This window comes from Desmodus rotundus, chromosome 4 (assembly GCF_022682495.2).
Source record: "Desmodus rotundus isolate HL8 chromosome 4, HLdesRot8A.1, whole genome shotgun sequence".
NCBI lineage: Eukaryota > Metazoa > Chordata > Mammalia > Chiroptera > Phyllostomidae > Desmodus > Desmodus rotundus.
The window spans coordinates 180,583,214-180,600,949 of record NC_071390.1 but is presented as its reverse complement, the minus strand read 5'-3'; the positions used below and the strand labels follow the sequence as shown (position 1 = coordinate 180,600,949).

At 60.8% G+C, this 17,736-nt stretch overlaps 1 protein-coding gene across 4 annotated transcripts in view; it reads right to left on the bottom strand.

Moving 5' to 3' along the window:
- Positions 1-4,728: 4,728 nt before the first annotated feature.
- Positions 4,729-17,736, bottom strand: part of ZFYVE28 (zinc finger FYVE-type containing 28) — a 44,955-nt gene continuing 31,947 nt past the window's right edge. For 2 of the 4 annotated variants that reach the window (XM_045182659.3, XM_045182661.3), the window contains 4 exons: positions 8,760-8,893; positions 7,403-7,519; positions 6,608-6,712; positions 4,729-5,850 (listed from right to left, as the gene is read on the bottom strand). In XM_045182659.3, coding sequence (XP_045038594.2) covers positions 5,102-5,850; positions 6,608-6,712; positions 7,403-7,519; positions 8,760-8,893 — 1,105 coding nt within the window. In that variant the 3' untranslated portion in view covers positions 4,729-5,101. Of the gene's footprint in view, positions 5,851-6,342; positions 6,447-6,607; positions 6,713-7,402; positions 7,520-8,759; positions 8,894-15,275; positions 16,338-17,736 lie in introns of those variants that run through there. The other 2 variants (XM_024573764.3, XM_045182662.2) reach the window with 2 other exon arrangements.

Here is a 17,736-nt window from a genome sequence, read left to right as displayed (position 1 = left end):
GGCCGCGGACCAATGGCCGGCTGCGGGGCGCGCAGCCAATGAGAGCGCCGCGGACGGACGCGTTGCCGAGAGGAAGCTGAGCACTGAGAGTGAGCTGCGGCCGCTGGGCCCTGAGCGAGAACCCGTTAGGGCCCGGGGAGCGTCGGGCGAGCCCCGCCAGTCCAGGGTGTGCATAGCGTGCGCAGGAGGAGCCTGTAGCCCCCGAGCGATCTGCAGTACTGGCTCCGCGGGAGCACGTGGCCTCTTGGTGCCCTCGGCGGTATCGCGTGGGGATGCAAACGACCTCCCTCCCCGCCGGACCCAGGGCGACCCCAGGAGAGGCCGGGGCTTGGAGGAGGGGCGTAGACAGCCCAAGAACCAGATCTCCTTGAGGGTATCAGCTGGGCAACTGAGGCGGGGGTGTCTCAGAGCTGTGCAGTGGGTCCCAGAACAGAAGGAGGGGCCTTAGGCCTAGAGAAGGGGCAAAGACCTGCCGCCGCAGTCGGAGGGTCTCCCTGTGGGGGAAGGGCTGCGCGCTCCTGTGTGACTGGAGGGTGGGGACACTCCACGAGGCAGGTGCTGATCCCTCTGGCCAAGGAAAAGCTTATTGGGCAAGAGAGTTTTTCAGGAGGCTCCCATCTGGCGATCGGCCCTGGTGATCCCTGACCCGCGGGATGGGCAGCCTCGTGGCAGCCCCAGACCGGCCTCCGTCCCCCTTGACCTTCCCTCTCATTAGTGGCCTGGCTCCACAGGCTGCGGACTGTGGGGTGTAAGGTGGCTGGACCCCCCCCGAACTTCTAAATGGGGGGCACTGCTGCCCCCAGTCCTAAAACAAAACATAACAAACACTATAAAGACCTCAGCACTTTGGTCCTGGGCCCTCGTGGACGCTTTCCATGCATTTCCTTGCGTGTTTCTGCATCCCCAGTTCGCAGAGAAGGGTACAGGGAATCCTGAGGTTTAGGGGTTCCCTGGGTTTCCTGGCAGTCCCTTGCAGAATGGAGATTAGGGCTCCCATACGGGTGACACAGGGTGGGTGACACGCAGTGTGGAGACCAAGCCACCTCCTGGCCCAGCACGACTTGCTGGGGTGACAGTCACCGCGGTGCGGTGAGAAGTGGGATTAGGAACGGGCGCCCCGCAGAGTGGTGGAGCCCTGGGGGGCTTGGATACAGCCTGCCCATGGGGTGGACAGCCCTGCCCAGACAGTAGAACCACCTCTCGATGTTGACCCCGTGCCTCCTAGCCCTGACCCACAACCACCCCGGGGCCAGGGCAGAGCTCCTAACAGGAGCCAGAGGCCATGGAGGGCTGCTCAGCCCCGGAGAGGGGCGGGAGCACTGTGGGCTGTGGGGTACAGGAAGCGGGATCTCCGGCTCACCCCTTGCTGGTCAGCATTTTGCAAGTCACTCCATCCTTGCGTCTGCCAAGAGGGGGCTGGCGGGCCGCAGGCCTAAGTAGCGCCTCACCCAGTGTGAGCGCACCTGCCGGATGCGGTGGGGCCTGCGGTGCGCCTGGTGCCCCAGCGGGCGGCGCAGGTGCCCGGGGATTACGGTGGGAGCCGCGTGCCTGCCTGAGACTAGAAGGGGTCGTCCCTACCTTGCTTCCACTGACATCTAGGCCATTTCGGGGACCCCCTCCTCCAGCCACATCGGGTGCCGCGGGGATCCTCACCGCCTGTGAGTGTGGGCGCCGTGGTACCGCGCGCGGTGAGGGCAGGAGGGGGCCGGGTCAGCGGGGTGAGCGAGGGGCGTGGCCGGAGCGCCGGGGCCTGGCGTGGGCAGAGGCGTCCGGGTCCCGCGCGGAGGAGCAGCCCTGGAGACTGCACAGAGTGGGCGGGCGGCGCGGAGCGCGAGGGAGAGAAGGGAAGGGAAGACCGGGGGTGGGGGACGGCTGGGTGCCGTGGGCTAAGTCGCAAGTCGAGGCGAGGAAGAGGGCAGCAGGAGGCTGAGGGAGGATGCACCTACGGAGGGCTTGCGTACTGGCCCCCCTCGGGGCCCACGGGGGAACGGGGCGCAAGCGCCCCCGGGTCCAGTTGTGTAGTGCGGGTCTCCGGCAGGCGCCCGTCACGTGCTCCGGAGCGCCTTCCCTGAGCCTGGGCAGGGCCAGCTGCCTCCTGGCGTCTCTCCCTGCCAGGAACAATAGGGGCCTGGGGCTCACCCCGACACCCCTCTCCCAGTCCTGATGTCCAGGCTCCTCTGCCCTGTGCCTTCCTGGCCTCTTCCCCACCTCCCCCAGCCCATGTCCAGGTGGTCCTGGCTGCTGTGCTCGTCCTAGGATGGAGTCCTCCTGGCCTCTGGCTAGCTGCTCTGAGGGCCTGAGTGCAAGAACCCACCCCAGCTCCCCATTTGCGGCTGGACATCCAGCAGCTTCCACACCCAGAGGGCAGCAGGTCAGGCTCTGGCGAGTGTGGCCTCATTTCGAGGGTAAAGAGGCCCCTCAGATCACAGGGTCCTGAGTGATGGGGGTGAGGGGACAGCAAGGCCAGAGTGTTGACTGTGGCTGTGTTACCGCCTCTGATGGAGCTCTGGTTCCAGCAGTGGGGCCTGGCCTCTGCCACACCAGCCTGTCCTCCCTGCACAAACCTGGTAGCTCCTCCCCTGCTCAGAACCCTCCCTTGGCTTCCCAGTGCCCTCAGGAGGAAGCCTGGGGCGGCCAAGCCACGTTCCCCATCTGGGCACCCCCACTGGCCCCACCCAGTCTCTCAGGGCTGTTCTGTGCCTCTGTAGCTCTGGCACCCAGTTCTCCACAGACACCCTGCTCACCCTCGAGGCCCAGTTGGCACCGCCAGCTCCAGTGGCCCCAGGCCCACAGGCCCCCAAGAGCAGGAAGGTCCGGAGCGCCAAGGTTCCCATCTTTGCAAACCATTTGGGGACACATGGACACAGCAGCAGAACCCAGACCTTGCTCATGTTTCAGTCTGGTGTGCGGGCATGTTTGAGGGACTGCCCCGCGCTGGGCTGGAACCCATTCCTGCCCAGTCTCGGGGGCAGCAGAGGCTCTGACAGGTTCACTGGCCCTGCAAGGGGACCCTCCTGCCTAGGCCCTGCTCTGAGAATATGTGTGTGGGTGGGGGCTGTGGGCAACACCTGATGGAAGGCTGCCTGGAAGAGGTGGCTCTGGGTGGCCTGGGAGGAGACAAATGCCTCCAGGACTGGGCAACATGGGGTGGGTGCTTTGGGTCCTGCCCACCTCCCCTAGCTCCTGCTGCAGAGTCCAGAGGAGAGGTGGAACCACCCCTCCCTGGTGTTGTACATCTGCATCCCAGCCCTGGGTCCGAGGTGTCCAGCTCTGACCACTCTCGCCCGCTCCCTGAGCCATTCGGGTTGGGTCTCCCCTGCCTGTGGTCCTTGCTGGGCTAGGAGCCTCTCTGGATCCTCCACCTCCCTTAAGGAACTGAAGGGTTAGGGCTTGGCCAGCAGGTGCGGCCTCCTCGCTGGGGGTCCTGACTGGACATGGAGTGCCAAAGCACAGCATGGCGACCCCTGCAGGCAGCTCTCCCTTTGCCCCCAACCCCTGCAGTCAGGCCACTGGAAGAGGAGGTGAAGAGATGGACGCCCCCTGGTGGCTGTGAGGGGCTGCAGCGGGGCCCCAGCAGGGCAAGAGGGGAGGTGCCCCAACTCTGCCCTCCAACCTGGCCTCCAGGGATGGTATTGTCCCGTCGCCTTCATCCAAAACCAGGACACTAAAAGCCTCTCTTCTTTCATGTGGTTTCATGTGCTTGCCCAGCCCCTGGTCCTGAGTACGGGGTGGGGGGGTGGTGCAGCCAGGCCTAGGGCCCCAGCCTGCTCCTAGGAGCTTAAGGCGGGTATTGGGGAGTGTGCTAGCCTTCTCACCAGGCCTGTGCATAGCCCATTGAGGGGTGAGGTGCCCAGGTGTGCCCAGCCCCTAGTGGCCCCCAGCCTTCCTCCAGCTGCGGGATGGGAGTGCCCCACACTGCTGAGGCTCCTGTCTCTGGAGCTGCCTCCAGGCAGATCCACCCCCACTCCCCGCCCCTCACCACCGGCCAGTGTTGCTCCACACTCCTTGAGGCCTGGGCACTCTGTTTCCGTCTCCTAAAAGCCAGGGACCTGGCCACACTGCCTACTCACTTCCGCGAGCCTCAGTTTCCCCATCTGTGACACGGGGGTCCTGCTCCCTCAAAGGATTGTTGTAGGGAGTGGGCGGGATATCACTCAGAAAACAGTAACAGGGGCGATGGGGAAACTGAGGTTCAGGAAGGCTGACCTGCTTGAGGTCCAAGGTTGGCTTTCGAGGGCTAAATCTACATCAGGTGCTCTTGGCCCTCTCCCTGCACCCGCCGCAGGCTCTCCCAGCCCTGTGCAGGAGTCTCTGCCTTAGACTAACCCTCCACACCCCCTGGTCCTGGTTCTGCCCCTGGGCTGGGGCCAGCTTTGCAGAAGGACAGAGTGGCCACGCATCCCAGTGGGCTGGCAGTGGCCCTGGAGCCCTTGTAGGCAGGGGTGGGCGTAGGGAGCCACCCTCCTCCGGGGGCCTGGTGGGAAGGAAGCCAGTCCTGCCCTTGGATTGTCCCAAGAGCCCAGAAAGCCCCAGCCTCCTGGGGAGAGCACGCTTGAGCAGGAGCCCCTGTCACGTCCCAGAGGGAGGGTGGGTGGGCGTCCATGTCCACAGGGAGACGAGCAAGCGTCTGCAACCCGTAAATAGATTTATGGAAATGATTTCAAATTACAGCATTTAGAAAATAAAAATAATCTCAATACAGATCCCCCCCCCCCCCCCCCCGCCGAAGCCGTTTTTGTGCAGGTATATTCCACCATTAAACAGTAACTGGGGTTTATCCTATAAAAGAAGCAGGAGGTGTGTCTTCTCTCTAAAAATAAAGCTGCAATTGTCATTGCAATGTGAAGCCTGAGATTTAAGCCTGAGGAGGTGTCCGTGCTGGGGCCCAGCGGCCCCGGGGACTTCGGAGGTGTGCCGGGGTCCCGGGGCGCAGAGGGAAGGGGGGTAGCGGCAGACAAGTGGGTGCTGTCTGCTGGTCCTTGGCTGCCTTGGTAGCACTGGCCTGAAACCTGAGAGCCAGAACCTCGGCCTGTGGGTCTCCACGCTGCCCCACCCCCACCAGCAGTCGGATGAGGGCAGACAGACTACGCAGGGGCAGGGCTCACCTGAAGGAACCCTGGGTGCAATGGGGTGCGTGTTGCTGAGCCAAGGCCCTGCAGGAGCGGGCGCGGGTGGCACAGGGGGATGAGCTGGGTGCCTTGGGCTCAGGGCACCGGGGAGATGGACACTGTGGTCCCTTCGGGTTGGCAAGCTCCCAGGGAAGCTGTGTGGAGCTCTGAGTCCAGACCCTCTGATAGGTGTCCCCATCACCAGGTGTGCCCCAGGTACTGAGGCTGCCCAGAGCCCGGACCACGACCGCACTTCCTGTCACTGCGCTAAGCAGGCCTTCTGCTGTGGCTGAGCCTCCAGGTGGCACCTCAGCGGGGCAGGTAGACAAGCAGGAGGAGAGCCTGCCTGCCCTAACCAGGCAGCCACCTGGCACCCTGGGGGCCCCTGCTGCCGAGGCTGACCTCCTAGTGGCCCCGACAGGTGGGGAGGACAGCGTGGCTGGGGTGGAGGCCCTGGACATTCCAGAAGTGTCCTCAGCGGCAGCAGCAGCTGGATGAAGTACAGTGAAAACCCTCCGGGATCCAGCATCTGGGCGGAGGGTGGGGAGTGTGGGCAGCCTTCCTGGGAGACCTTTCAGGCCCTGGAGGGTCCGGGGAGTGCCAGCACGTGTCACATGCCCGCCTTGTCGCTGTAGAAGGGTGTGACGTGGAACATGTAGCAGTGTGTGCACACGCGGACCGGCTTCACCTGCCCGTAGCGGGGCAGCGGGGCCGAGTGGGAGGAGCAGCGGGAGCAGAAGATCTGGAAGGCAGCAGGGCAGTGAGCGGGGAGAGGGCCCCACACCGCCCTGGGCCACCACCCCTGGCCTCAGCTGCACAGGCAGAGCGCCCAGAGGACAAGTCAGAGCCTGAGGTGCCTCCGGCCTCCTGCACCTCCCTCCCAGCCAGACCAGGCAGGGCACCAGCGGGCGGGCAGGGTCTCCTGGCCCCAGGGTGGGGCTGGGACCTTCAGGAAAACCTGGGACAGGTTGTGGCTCTGGGAGGCCAGTTGCTGCAGGCTCCTGTTTGGACTCTCTGTGCCTGCCCTGTCCCTGGCGCTGAAGCAGTGGGGAGTAGATACAGCACCATCCAACCCTGTGCCCAGAGTCCACGCTCTGTGTCCAGTCAGAGCAGGGCCTGGGCTCCGGGGCCTCTGCACAAGGACCCCAATGTCCTTGCCAGCACCGCCCCCTGGGCATGGGTCTGATGCCCAAACCCTGTGCTGTGTCCCGGGTGGGTCCCCGGCCCCACCCACCTTCCCGCAGCTGCGGCAGTGGTGCTTCCTGCGGATGACCGTGAAGGGGGCTTTGCACGCGGTGCAGAGGCTGCAGGCCTCGTCGGGGACCCACTCGGGCGGGTCTGTGACAAGAGAGTAGGGGACACGTCAGGCAGAGGGGGTCGGAGGTTGCTCAGCAGTGGCTAAGGCGACCGTGTGTGCACCTGGAGCTGAGGATACGCTCTATTCATGGTGGTCTGGGACAGACAGGAAGCGTCCACCCAGGCCAGAGCTCCCCACGCACCTTCCAAGTCCCCGTCTCGGGTCTTGGCTGACAGCCCAGGTGATGACAGGGTCTCCTGGCACAGGGCACAGTCCTCCAAGGCCGCGCTCCGCAGGGTCTGGGTGACTGGGAGAGAAAGGGTGGCCGCTGGGGTCCGTGCGCCATCGCCCGTCCCTTGTCGGTGCACCTGGGTGCTGCCAGCAGGGGGCCAGCCCCCCTAAACCCAGGCAAAAGTCCCACATCCTTCCCAGGAGCAAGGGGCGGGCACTCTGCTTGATCTGCCCCCTCTCCCTCACCAAGTAACTCAGTTATGTGTGTGAGCATGCCCATGCGAGCGGGTGCAGGTGCGGGTGTGTGTGCAAGTGGGAGAGCACGCCCATGTGTGTGTGCATGTGTCCGCGAGTGTGCTCGTGGGCCTGTGCCGTGTGGAGCACACACCTGTGGCAGCTCCCTGAGGGCCTCTCCCCCATCGGGGCACAGGGCCTCTGTCCCCTCTGACTCCAGCTGGCCCCTGACCAGGCATGTGTGTGGCGTGTGACCCACCCACAAAGCTGCAGGCGGTGGCCCTATGGCTCCAGGCAGGTGGCCTCTCAGGGAAGTTCTAGGGCCTGTGGGGTGGGCCCTTGGGTGTCCGACAGACAGCCTTGCACGGCTGGGTGGTTTCTGTGTGGGATGCAGGGGGTCACGGAAAAGTTGGGTGGCCACGGAGAGGCGATCTGTGCCCAGGGCTAGGAGTGCAGATTTCCACATGCCGGTCCCAGGGGTGATGGGCACCACGGTCACGTGCTGCCGACACCATCCCTAGCCGGCACTCACCCTTCTTCAACTTCTCCTTGTTGTCCATTTCTGGCTTGGTGGCCATGACCTCGAAGAGGGTCTTGAGAATACTTCTCAGGTCACTGGCGTAGTTGGTCTGCAGCTGGTCAGCCACGCCTGGGGGAGGGGGAACAAGGGTGGGCTGGCTGGCCTGGGGACTCGGCACGTTTTCAGATGGGTCCGGGCAAGAACCGCCGCCCAGCCCCAGGGACAGTCCTTTGGCCGACGCAAAGGCTTGGGGTACATCTTAGCCTTAGGGTCACGGCCACCACCACTAAGCAGTCACTCACTGCAGGATGGTCTCAGAGCCCCGAATACACCCACTCCCTGGTAACACCTGCCACCGTCATGGCCACTCGGGCACCTAGACATGCCCGCTGCCCCGCAAACACTCGCCCCCCCCCCCCGCCCCCGCCCCGGCAGCAGTTCCCTCCTTGCAGACGTCAGGTGGACTAGGCCGTTCTCAGGGAACAGCCATGCAGGCTCTTTCGGGGGCGGCCGGTTGCCCTTTATAGCAAAGCCAAGGGAAGCTGTGTGCACCCCACCAGAACACAGATGCCCTGTGGCCCACCCCAGCGACAAGGCTGTGGCCCGTGCTGCCAGAGGGTTCCTTGTGTGCCAGCTGAACTGAGCACCTGCTAGGCACAATGCTCCTTAACCCTCAAAACCGACCCGCAGGGGGGCCCGGGCAACGATCCAGGGTCATGACCCCGATTCTGCAGAGACGCCAGTCCATGGGCTGCGCTGCAGTTGCACCCACCCCGGCCCCCTTCCCCGCTGCCCTGAGCAGGGGCGGCTCCAGATGGGCCTCCAGGCCTGGACCCCTCCCCCGGGGATGGTGGGCAGGGAAGGCGTGGGCGGGGACTCCATGCTTTTTATACTTTTGAATCATGTGGGTGTGTACTTACTGAAAACACACAAAACTCAAGGAGAACAGGAAAAAGACGCCTTTTTGCTCAATCCCCTCTGAATCCCCAGGAGATGGAATAGTCACCTTCCCCCAGCCTCCGGCTGTGAACCACTCGCACGGAAGAAACCAAGCAGCAGAATCTGAGCCTCCCTGTTCAGGAAGCTGAGGGGCCACTGCGGGGGGGGGGGGGGGGGGGCACCCTGGCCACGGACATGAAGTCCTCCTCTCCACTGGGCACACGGGCTTGCTGAAGGGCTTGGGGAGGGTGACCTGTTGCAGTGGGGACGCCCCAGACAGGGCCCACACCAACCATCCCACCTTGTCCCATCATGATCCGAATTCAGCCCCAGCCAACACTGGAGCCTGCCCCCATGGGCACCAGCCGGTCCCCCAAAGCACAGCCCCACATGGCCCCAGGCCCACGCGCCCCAGGCCCACGCGCGGTACCTGAAATGCAGACAAACAGGCGATGGATCAGGTCATGGCTGCTGTGGAACCTGGATCGGATCTTCTCCCTGGCGGCCGCGGGGACCACCTCCAATGTGGTCTTGTCCAAGGGGCAGGACCCGGCCGGGGAGCCACTGCACGGAGAAGCAGACACAGGGAGCGCGGGGTGAGGCGCAGCAGGGGCCCTCGGTTAGCGCTGCGTGCTGAATTTTTGGCAGGGGGAGCTCCTGCACCTGCTCAGGGTGTCTGCCGGCCCTGACGCAGGGGCAAGTGTCTCCACAGGAGACGGAAGGGGAGACACAGAAACACCAGGAGAAAGGGAGTCTGAGTGGCCTGACAGACAAGTGACACAGCCACAAGCTGTGGGACCGCTGGGCCACCAGGCTCCTCCCTGGCCTCCAGGGGGTGCCGCCCCCCTTTCTGAGGCCTCTGGTCCGGGGTGCCCTGGCAGCTCCCACAGCTCTTGACAGTTACGCCTGTACTCGGCCAGGGTGTCCCCCTTGCCTGGCCCTGGGGCGGGGTGTGGACTGACCCTCCCGTTCTTCAATCCTTTATTTCCTGTCCCTGGTTTCTGCCATTTGGACCTACTTTCTGGGAAATTGCCTCCATTTTTTCCTTTTACTTTCCCCTTGGCATTTTAATTCCCTGCTCTCACTGTAGTTCCGTGGATGCAAAATTGTTCATCTACCTGGACCGCTCCTTATAGACTCTAAGGAGTTGCATTGGCTGCCGGCAGGACCCCTGACTCCTGTTTCTTGGAGGAGCTGTCTCTTTCCAAGGCCAAAGGCTTGTCCCCAGCTTGGTCCTCGGAGGACGGAGCTGCCTTGCAGGTGGGGGCGTAAACCTGCGGGGGACTTTGGAAACGCCTCTGGCTCCAGGTGAGTAAGTCAGGATTGGACCACTCCCAGCCGAGGTCACCGGCACCCTAGAAACTGCCCCTGCACTGTGCAGCAGCTGTGGGCACTGGCTGTTCCAGCCACACCCCCAGCGACGGGAAACCCACAGGGGGCCGGTTCTGTGGGAGCGAGCAGGTCTGGGGTGGGGGTGCAGCTCCCACAGCGGGTGCGTGGGCCCCTTCCATACAGCGGGGAATGCAGAGCTGCCCCTCGTCTGACGCAGGCTCACCCTCCAAGTGCAAAGCCATTTGGGAAACACTAAGGCCTGGTGCTGCTGAGAACTCGGCCGCTGCAACGCGGTGGGCGGGTGCGTTTCGTTCATTTATGAGTATTTGATCTTCCACCAGAACAGGAGCCTGGGCGTGCGGCCGGGTGTGCCAGCCAAGGGAACTTCGGGCTCCACTAGGACCCCAATGACAATCTACAGCTCTCCCCTCCTGGCCTCTGGGTTCTGACCTTCAGCTGGCGGGGCCAGGACCTGCGTAAGGGAAGGGGGGCCTCACTGTCCAGGGTGTCAGCTTTGTGCAGCACTGCCTGTCTCAGTGGCAGCTTCACTCAACAGGCCTGGTAGCAGGGGTCAGATGCTCAGCAAGTCCTCCCGAGCAAGGCCCAGAGGCTCCGCGACTTGCGGTGGAACGCCAGGGATGAGAGCTCATGCTGCTGCGGACGAGAGTGAGCTTCCCATGGCAGCTCAACGTCACAGCAAAGTCAGGTGGAACAACACGAGGAGATCCGGGACACGCGGTACACAAAGGCTCACCCAGCGTCCCTCATGGCAGCCGGACAGCGGGAGCGACCATGCGTCCCCCCATGGAGGAATGGCTCGACAAAATGTGCGTCCCCCTCCCCCAAGGTGGAGTGTTATTCAGCCTCAGAAAGGAAGGGAACCCTGCCACCTGCTACCGTGCGGCTGAGCCTGGAGTACACATGCCGCACGGAATTAGCCAGTCACCAAGGACAGGCACCACGAGTCCCTCGCTCACATGAGGCGCGGGAGCATCCGAGTCGCAGAGTCAGAAAGCGGGAGGCAGCTCCCAGGTTGGGGTGGGAGTGAGTGTTTGACTCGGACAGAGTTTCGGTGTCTGAAGGTGGAAAGGTGCTGGGACTGGAGGGCGGAGCTGGTCACGCAGCCCTGGGGGTGTGCACGGCACCACTGACGTGCGTGCGTAAAGAGGGTACACAGCACATTTTACGTCTGTTCTACCAAAATTAAAAAGGGGGAGAACACGGGAAAAGAAGCTGAGGCCTGCGTGGCCAGGAGGGCGGCTCGGTCAGGCGTTCCCTACGAGAGGGGGGAGTGAGCGCGTGGATGTCAGGGTGTGTCCGCTACGCGGGGTGGGCGCAGGTAGGTTCCAGCTGGGAGATGCAGGACCCAGTTCGTTTCTTACTGTGTTGTTTTCCACGCCAACAACTGTAAACTACTTCTGCCCTTCCCTGTTTATCAATAAGGCTGTTATTTTGAAAAATCAATTATATTGAGATAGGGTAGCAATAAACAAACTGAAAGTGAAGTTAAGAAACACGCCTGTTTGCGACGGCATCAAAACGACTTCGGTGCTTGGAATCGATTTAACAAAAAGGTGCGAGAGCTACACGCTGACAACTGCAACATGGCGCTGACCTGGACTGAGGAAGAGCCACACTGCCGGGAAGCCGGGCTGTGTGTGTGGACGGGGGGGCGGTATTGTTCAGACTCGGGAGTGGCCCACCTGGTCTACAGGGTCAGCGCGACCTGGCTCAAGCCATCGGCTACCCTTTCCTGCCACGCAGACGTGGACAAACGCATCCTAAAATCCACGTGAAAACGCAAGGACCCAGAACAACCAAACCGATCTTGAAAAGGAAACAAAAATGAAGTCGGAGAACTCCCACCGGTGACATGCAATTCGGTATGAAACTGCGCTAATCAAGACAGGCACGGGCCTAGACGTTTATGGGGCGCCCAGGCCCGTCAGCGAGGGAGTGACAGGCCTTCCGACACCGGGGCTGGGAAGACTGGGCTCCATGTGCAAAAGAATGAAGCGGGGCCCTTACCTCACACCACGTGCAAAAATGAACTCCAAATGGATGAAATCCTAAATGCAAGCACTGAAATTCTTCCGAGAAAACATAAATCTGTGGGCCCTTGGATTAGGCAACAGTTTCTTAGATGATAACACCAAAAGCACAGACCCAAAGACAAAACAGGTCAACTGGCCTTCATCCAAATTGAAAACCTTTGTTCTCCAAGAGAGACCATCCAGAAAAGCAACGCAGGCCACAGAATGGGAGGAAATGGTGCAAATCATGGGTCTAGTAAGAACTCTTCCTATACTCCAGTATAGAAACTGCTTTGTAGTGTCATCCCCACAAACCCAAAGGCCACAGGTTTGACACCCAGCCAGGGCACGTGCCTGGGTTGTGGCTCAGTCCCCGGGAGCGGGGGGGGGGGGGGGGGGGGGCATGTGCAAGAGGCAGCCCCATCAGTGTCTCTCTCCCTCTCCCTCTCCTCCCTTCCCCACTCTCTAGAATCAGTGACCGTGTCCTCGGCTGAAGACAATACAAACAGAAAGAAGAGAACTTCCTGAACCCGAGAAAGTTGCTGTGAAGAACCAAAGCCCGCATCACGCTCTGTGGCAGATGCCGGGTGCTTCCCTCTGAGACCAGGAACAAGGCAAAGACACCCTGTGTCCTCACGGGGCAAAATGCACGGCAAGGAAGTAAAGGGCATCCGATTAGAAAGAGGTGAGATTGGCTTTATTCACAGGTGACATGTTCATCTATGTAGGAAATCTTAAAAACAAAAACAAAAAACCTACTATAACTAATAGAATTTAGCAAGTTTGCAGGCGACAAGATCAATATAAAAGTTAATTTAATTTCTATTAGCAATAAACATTTGGACACTTAAATTACAAAGCAGCACCAGTTACAATAGCATCAAAAATATAAAATACTTAGGGACAAATATGACAAGAGATGTGTAAGATTTCTACAATAAAAACTATAAAATATCGCTGAGAGTAATCAAAGACCTAAATCAGCGGACAGATTTACTGTGTTCATGAACTGGGAGACTCAGTAATAGTAAGCTGTTAATTCTTAATTCCCAAATTCACGTATAGATTCAACATGATGCCCATAAAATTCCTAGCAGGCTTTTATTTTTTTTTTAAATAAAGAAGAAATTGACAACCTGGCTCTAAAATTCGTATGTAGCACCCAAGTCCCAGAGTAGCCCGATGACTTGGAAAAGGGAGAGCAAGCTGGAGACTCACACCGCCCAACCTCATGGCCCCTTGTGAAGCCACTGCCACCCAGACAGTTTGGCATCGGTGACAATGCAGACAAGGCCAGGGGAGCAGCTCAGAGAGCCCGAAATGAACCGAAGGATGTCTGACACAGGCGCGCAAAGGCCGTGCGGCGGAGAAGAGTCTTTCCCAGCAAACGAGCCGGCTGTCCTTTCTTACGCAAAACACAGCTCACCTGGGATCCACACCTCACACCACCGGCAAAAGTTAACTCAAACTGGTAAGAGGCCTAAAAGTAAAACCGAAAAGTATAAAACTTTTTGGGGAAAAAAACAAAGAGGAAAAAATTGTTGTGGCTTTGGATTATAAAAATAATTCTTAGGCATAATATCAAGATTACAATCCACACACAAAAAAGGTGATAAACTGGCCAAACTGGGCTTCATCAACATGAAGAACTTCTGCTCTTCAAAGCTGCTCCTAGAAGGCGTGGACAAGCCCCAGGCTGGAGAAGGGGCGTGTGCAGTGTGCGTCTGAGAAAGGACTGGTCTGGGGCAGGAGAATGCTCCAGGCCCGCTGAGGAAGCAAGCAGAAGGAAACAGCACAAGATCTGAACTGCTTTGCCCAAGGGCACAGGTAGGTAACAGAGGCCTGCACGGCCGTCAGGCCAGCTGAGGGTGGAGGGACCGGGTGGGCGAGGCTGTGAGGGACTGGGACCCTTTGCTTTGGCAGTGTTTCACGGGCCAACTTATTTTGGTTCGGCTGTTTCAAACAACACTGAACCACCAGACTATCTCCCCTGTTCTTACAGGTCACTGGCTCTGATGCTGTGTCCTCCGCTCAGAAAGTGCCACCACGCCCCTGCCCTGCAGAGCTGCCTGGGCCCCCTGCTCTTCTGCTCGCCTTCCGTGCCCTCCACTCGGGCTGCCACGTTGGCCCTGTGGCCCTGCCACCTTGGGCTCACCCCCTTCCAGCCCTTCCCGGTCTCAGGAATGTCACCCCCTACGGGAGGCCACCCCCCGTGGCCCAGCACCACTTCCTTTGCTTCTTGGCTGAGGGATGTTGGGGGGGCGGGGCAGGAGAGGGACACCAGCGAGGTGGTGCTGTGGGCTGCGGTGAATGCGGGCAGAAGGGTAAGGGGAGGGGAGGCAGCCAGGCTTCGGGGAGAAGCTGAGTCAGGAATGAGGGGCCTTAAATCTGGGGCCGGACGAGATCCCAAGGGAAGCAAGCCTGGGAGGAGTGGGGCCAGCACAGGTCTGTCCCAGGTACTGGGTTTGGCGGTCACCCCGGTCCACCCCTGGTGACTGGGCGTGTCCTCTCTCGCTCAATACCACATGGTCAGCCAGGGGAACCAGAGGGCAGAAGTTGTCTCTGGGACTCATAAACTCAGTCCTCAAAATAAAACCAAAGGCATCTGTCAGTCGAAAGATGTCAATGAACTGAATCAAAGGGCACCTGGGGAAAGCCACCTGCAGCAAACAGTGAACAGAAGGGACGTTTGAGTCAGTAAGGGAATCCTGGCAACCTAGCTGGACAACCTGTGGAGGGCAACCAGCGGAGGGCAACCAGCGGAGCAGCAGCACCCACCTCACCCCAGAAGAACAGGAAGCGCTAAGCAGCAGGAAGTGCGCTGGGAAGCCCGAACGGCAGGAAGGGACTGGCTCTGCTCTCAAGCTGAGAAAACCAGGGGGCCAGCAGTCACAGCCAGGGGACAGGCCACCGAGTCAGCCCTGACAACAGGGGGCAGAGTGTTAGAGACCCCACAGCTTTGCTGCGGCCACTCTGTCCCGAGGCACCAGAGCTAAGGAAATGGTCCAGAAGGCAGAGCCCTGAGGGAGCTGGACCACGGGCTCACTGACCTTGGAAATGCGGAACCGGGCAACTAGGGAACAAGTTAGCATATGTCCCTGTGATCGAGTGAAAGTCTACCAAGAAAACCGCGTTTTCAAAGGTCTTTGTGGAACATAATCAAAATATCCGGTGAAAAAATAATAAACTGCTCAAAGGATTGGGGTGGCTTTAATGTCCTTCCTTTATTCTCGTTTATGTTTTCATAAGTTTCCACAATGAAAGGGGTCCAGCTGATAATCAGGGAGAAGAGAGAATCCGTGTTATTTCTTAAGAAGGCAGAAGACTGCAAACACACGCTAGTGATAAAACATCTGGGAGAGGACGGACTCTAGATAAGGAACTGATTGGGCTGCCGCCAAGCACAGAGGGTTCTGAATAAGGAGCTGAGTCTACACAGTGCAAGCGTTTCCCCAGAAGACTAATCTGGGGGTCCTGAAAAGGGGAGAAAGGAGGCAGTGAAGGAAAGCTGAGGACACTCGGTCCTGACCGTCCTGCCCCGGACCCCACCCCCACCCCCCGCCCCCCAGCTGGGACAGCGAGCTGAAGGCCAGGACTTCTCCTGGCTGGGACCCTCCTCCAGGACCCCCGCAGCAGGCCCTTCCAAAGGGGCAGGGCTCTGTTCGGCTGGGCAGGGAAAAGACGCTCCACGGTTCCTTAGGGCAAGCAGACCCTGCTCACGGCTCCGTGTGTCTCCCAAGCACCGCCTTAAAGTGGGGCGCCCAGGCCTGAGGCAGGCCCTGTCTGACTCACGCCCGGGACTGGGAGCTGCTGAGCGCCGGACCCTGCCTGCTGGCCACAGGATGCAGGGCCCGCAGAAGCCCCTGCTGGACAGGCAGGCTTCTGGGTCAGATCAGGACAACTGGCCCGCGCGAGTGGAGAGCGGGCGTCGCATCTCGGGGCCGCTCAGCAGGCACCCTGAGCTGAGGCACGGATCTGCCCCTCTGGTCTCTGTGTCTCCACCTGCCAAGCGGGGGTGATGCCCCGCACCGCGCAGCAAACCTGCCGCCGTCACCGTGACGCTCGCGCACATGCTCCCTAGCAACGCCAACCTGGCTCCAGGAATCCTGCGGGTGGATTTTGGTGAAATTTCTGTCTGTGGCTAGACACAACGCTGGCCTTTTGTGCCTGTTTTATCAATGCTGCCTTGTCATCTCCGTCCTGGCATTCCATCAGGCTCAGTGAGGTCCCACCGCCCGGTCTGGTTCCTGGGGTCTCAGCAGCCTCACCCAGCACCCAGGAACCAGCTGGAGATGGGACGGGGCCTGCCTGTGGGTGGGATGGCGCCACCTGCTGGCCTGGTTCCCAGCTGCCTGACCGCAGTGCTGGCCTGGCACCGCTGTCCAAGGTCCTGACCCAAGCCCTGGCTGTCCTGAGCACCTGGCCACCTGCCACGGTGCCCTTCCCCAGACCCTCTGCACCTCCAGGAAACCCGGAGGGCGGGACGTCTCTCGAGGCCGCTGTGGGGCTCTATTTTTCTCCCAGCTTGGCCTCAGCGTGCGTGCTGAGCCGACACGGCCTGGGGAGACGATGGTGTGTCCACAGTGGGACACATCAGGACAGCAGGAGGGGTCCAGACAGGGCAGGTGTCCACCAGCTGTCACCTGGGCAAACAGCAAGAGAAGCGGGTGCAGGTCAAACACTGAAATCCATGGATGCCCTCCAAGAATTTGTGGTGTTTTCTCTTCAGCCTTGCAGAAAAGCGACACACTTATCCACCACCTGGGCCCTGCGTCGGAGGCCTGAGGGGAGCGTTGTGGGCAGACATTCGTTCTGCTGGACGTGGCCGAGGAAGCCAGGTGTGCACCACACAGGGGCCTTCCCAGACCAGGGCGACTGCACGGGGCTGACCCTGCAGCACCGCATGTGGGAGCCAAGTCGACCACGGCAGTGGGTGGTCTGAGCGTGAGCTGTGCAGCCACACGGTGGGGCCCACGTGGCTGAGAGTGACAGTGGGGACCTCTCTAGAAACTGCCACGGGGGACCCCAGGTGAGGTCAGGACAGCAAGGCAGAGAAGAATGTTTGCAGGACACGGCCCCTTGCCAAAGAACATGCGTGTGAGTGCATGTACGTCACTGCTTGTTTTTAAAAGGGAAGGAGAAACTATAAAAAAACGTCAAACTGTTACTTTGGGAGAGGGACAGAACTCTCCGGTCACGTCTCTCCCAGTCTGTAGCCCCGACCAGGAACCACACCAACGTCTCACGTAATCACGTGTGAGGCCCAGCACAAGGTGGCGCCCGCACAGCTGGTGCTGACAGGAGCAAATGGACCTGCGTGGGCGGGCCGGGCGCCTGAGCTCCAAGGCAGGACTTCAGGTGAGTTCCGGCGGGTGTGCCCTGAGGACAAGACCTTAGAGGACCACAGGTGTCTGTGGGGACACGGAGCAACGAGCCCTCATCCAGGACAGTGGGAGTGTCAGCTGCGGCCACAGTGGGAAGCAGGTGGCAGCACCTCAGACAGCTAAACCACGTGACCCAGTAAGTCCACTCCTGGACGCACACGCAGTGGGGAGGGAGGGGGACATGAGCACGGAGCCTGGCACACAAACGTCCCGGAGGCAGTGCCGCAGTGGCCAAGGAGCGGGGACAGCACACACAGGGGCCTCCACAGACGGGAGCACGAACAGAACCTGGTCCCGCCTCGCAGCAGAACGGAGCCCACTCAGCCGTGAGGAGGAAGGAGGCACTGCAGTTGCTGCCACACGGATGAGCCCTGATTGCACGGCGCTCGGCAAGACGCCAGACACAAGGCCTCGAGCGCGGGAACCTGTCCAGATCAGGCCAGTCTGTGGAGCCAGCTTCGTGGGTGCCGGGGCACGGGAGGGGTGGGGGGTCACTGACGACCCCACACAGAAAAGGCGGCCGCTGGCTTTGAGGGCTATGCCGCTGACATGGGAGCTGCAGTGGCCAGAGGGGTAGGCGTGGTCCCCACACCTGCAGGGTTCCGGCCAGCTCCTCACACACATAGCGGGAGGACGAGGCCAGAAAGTGGGGGTCAGG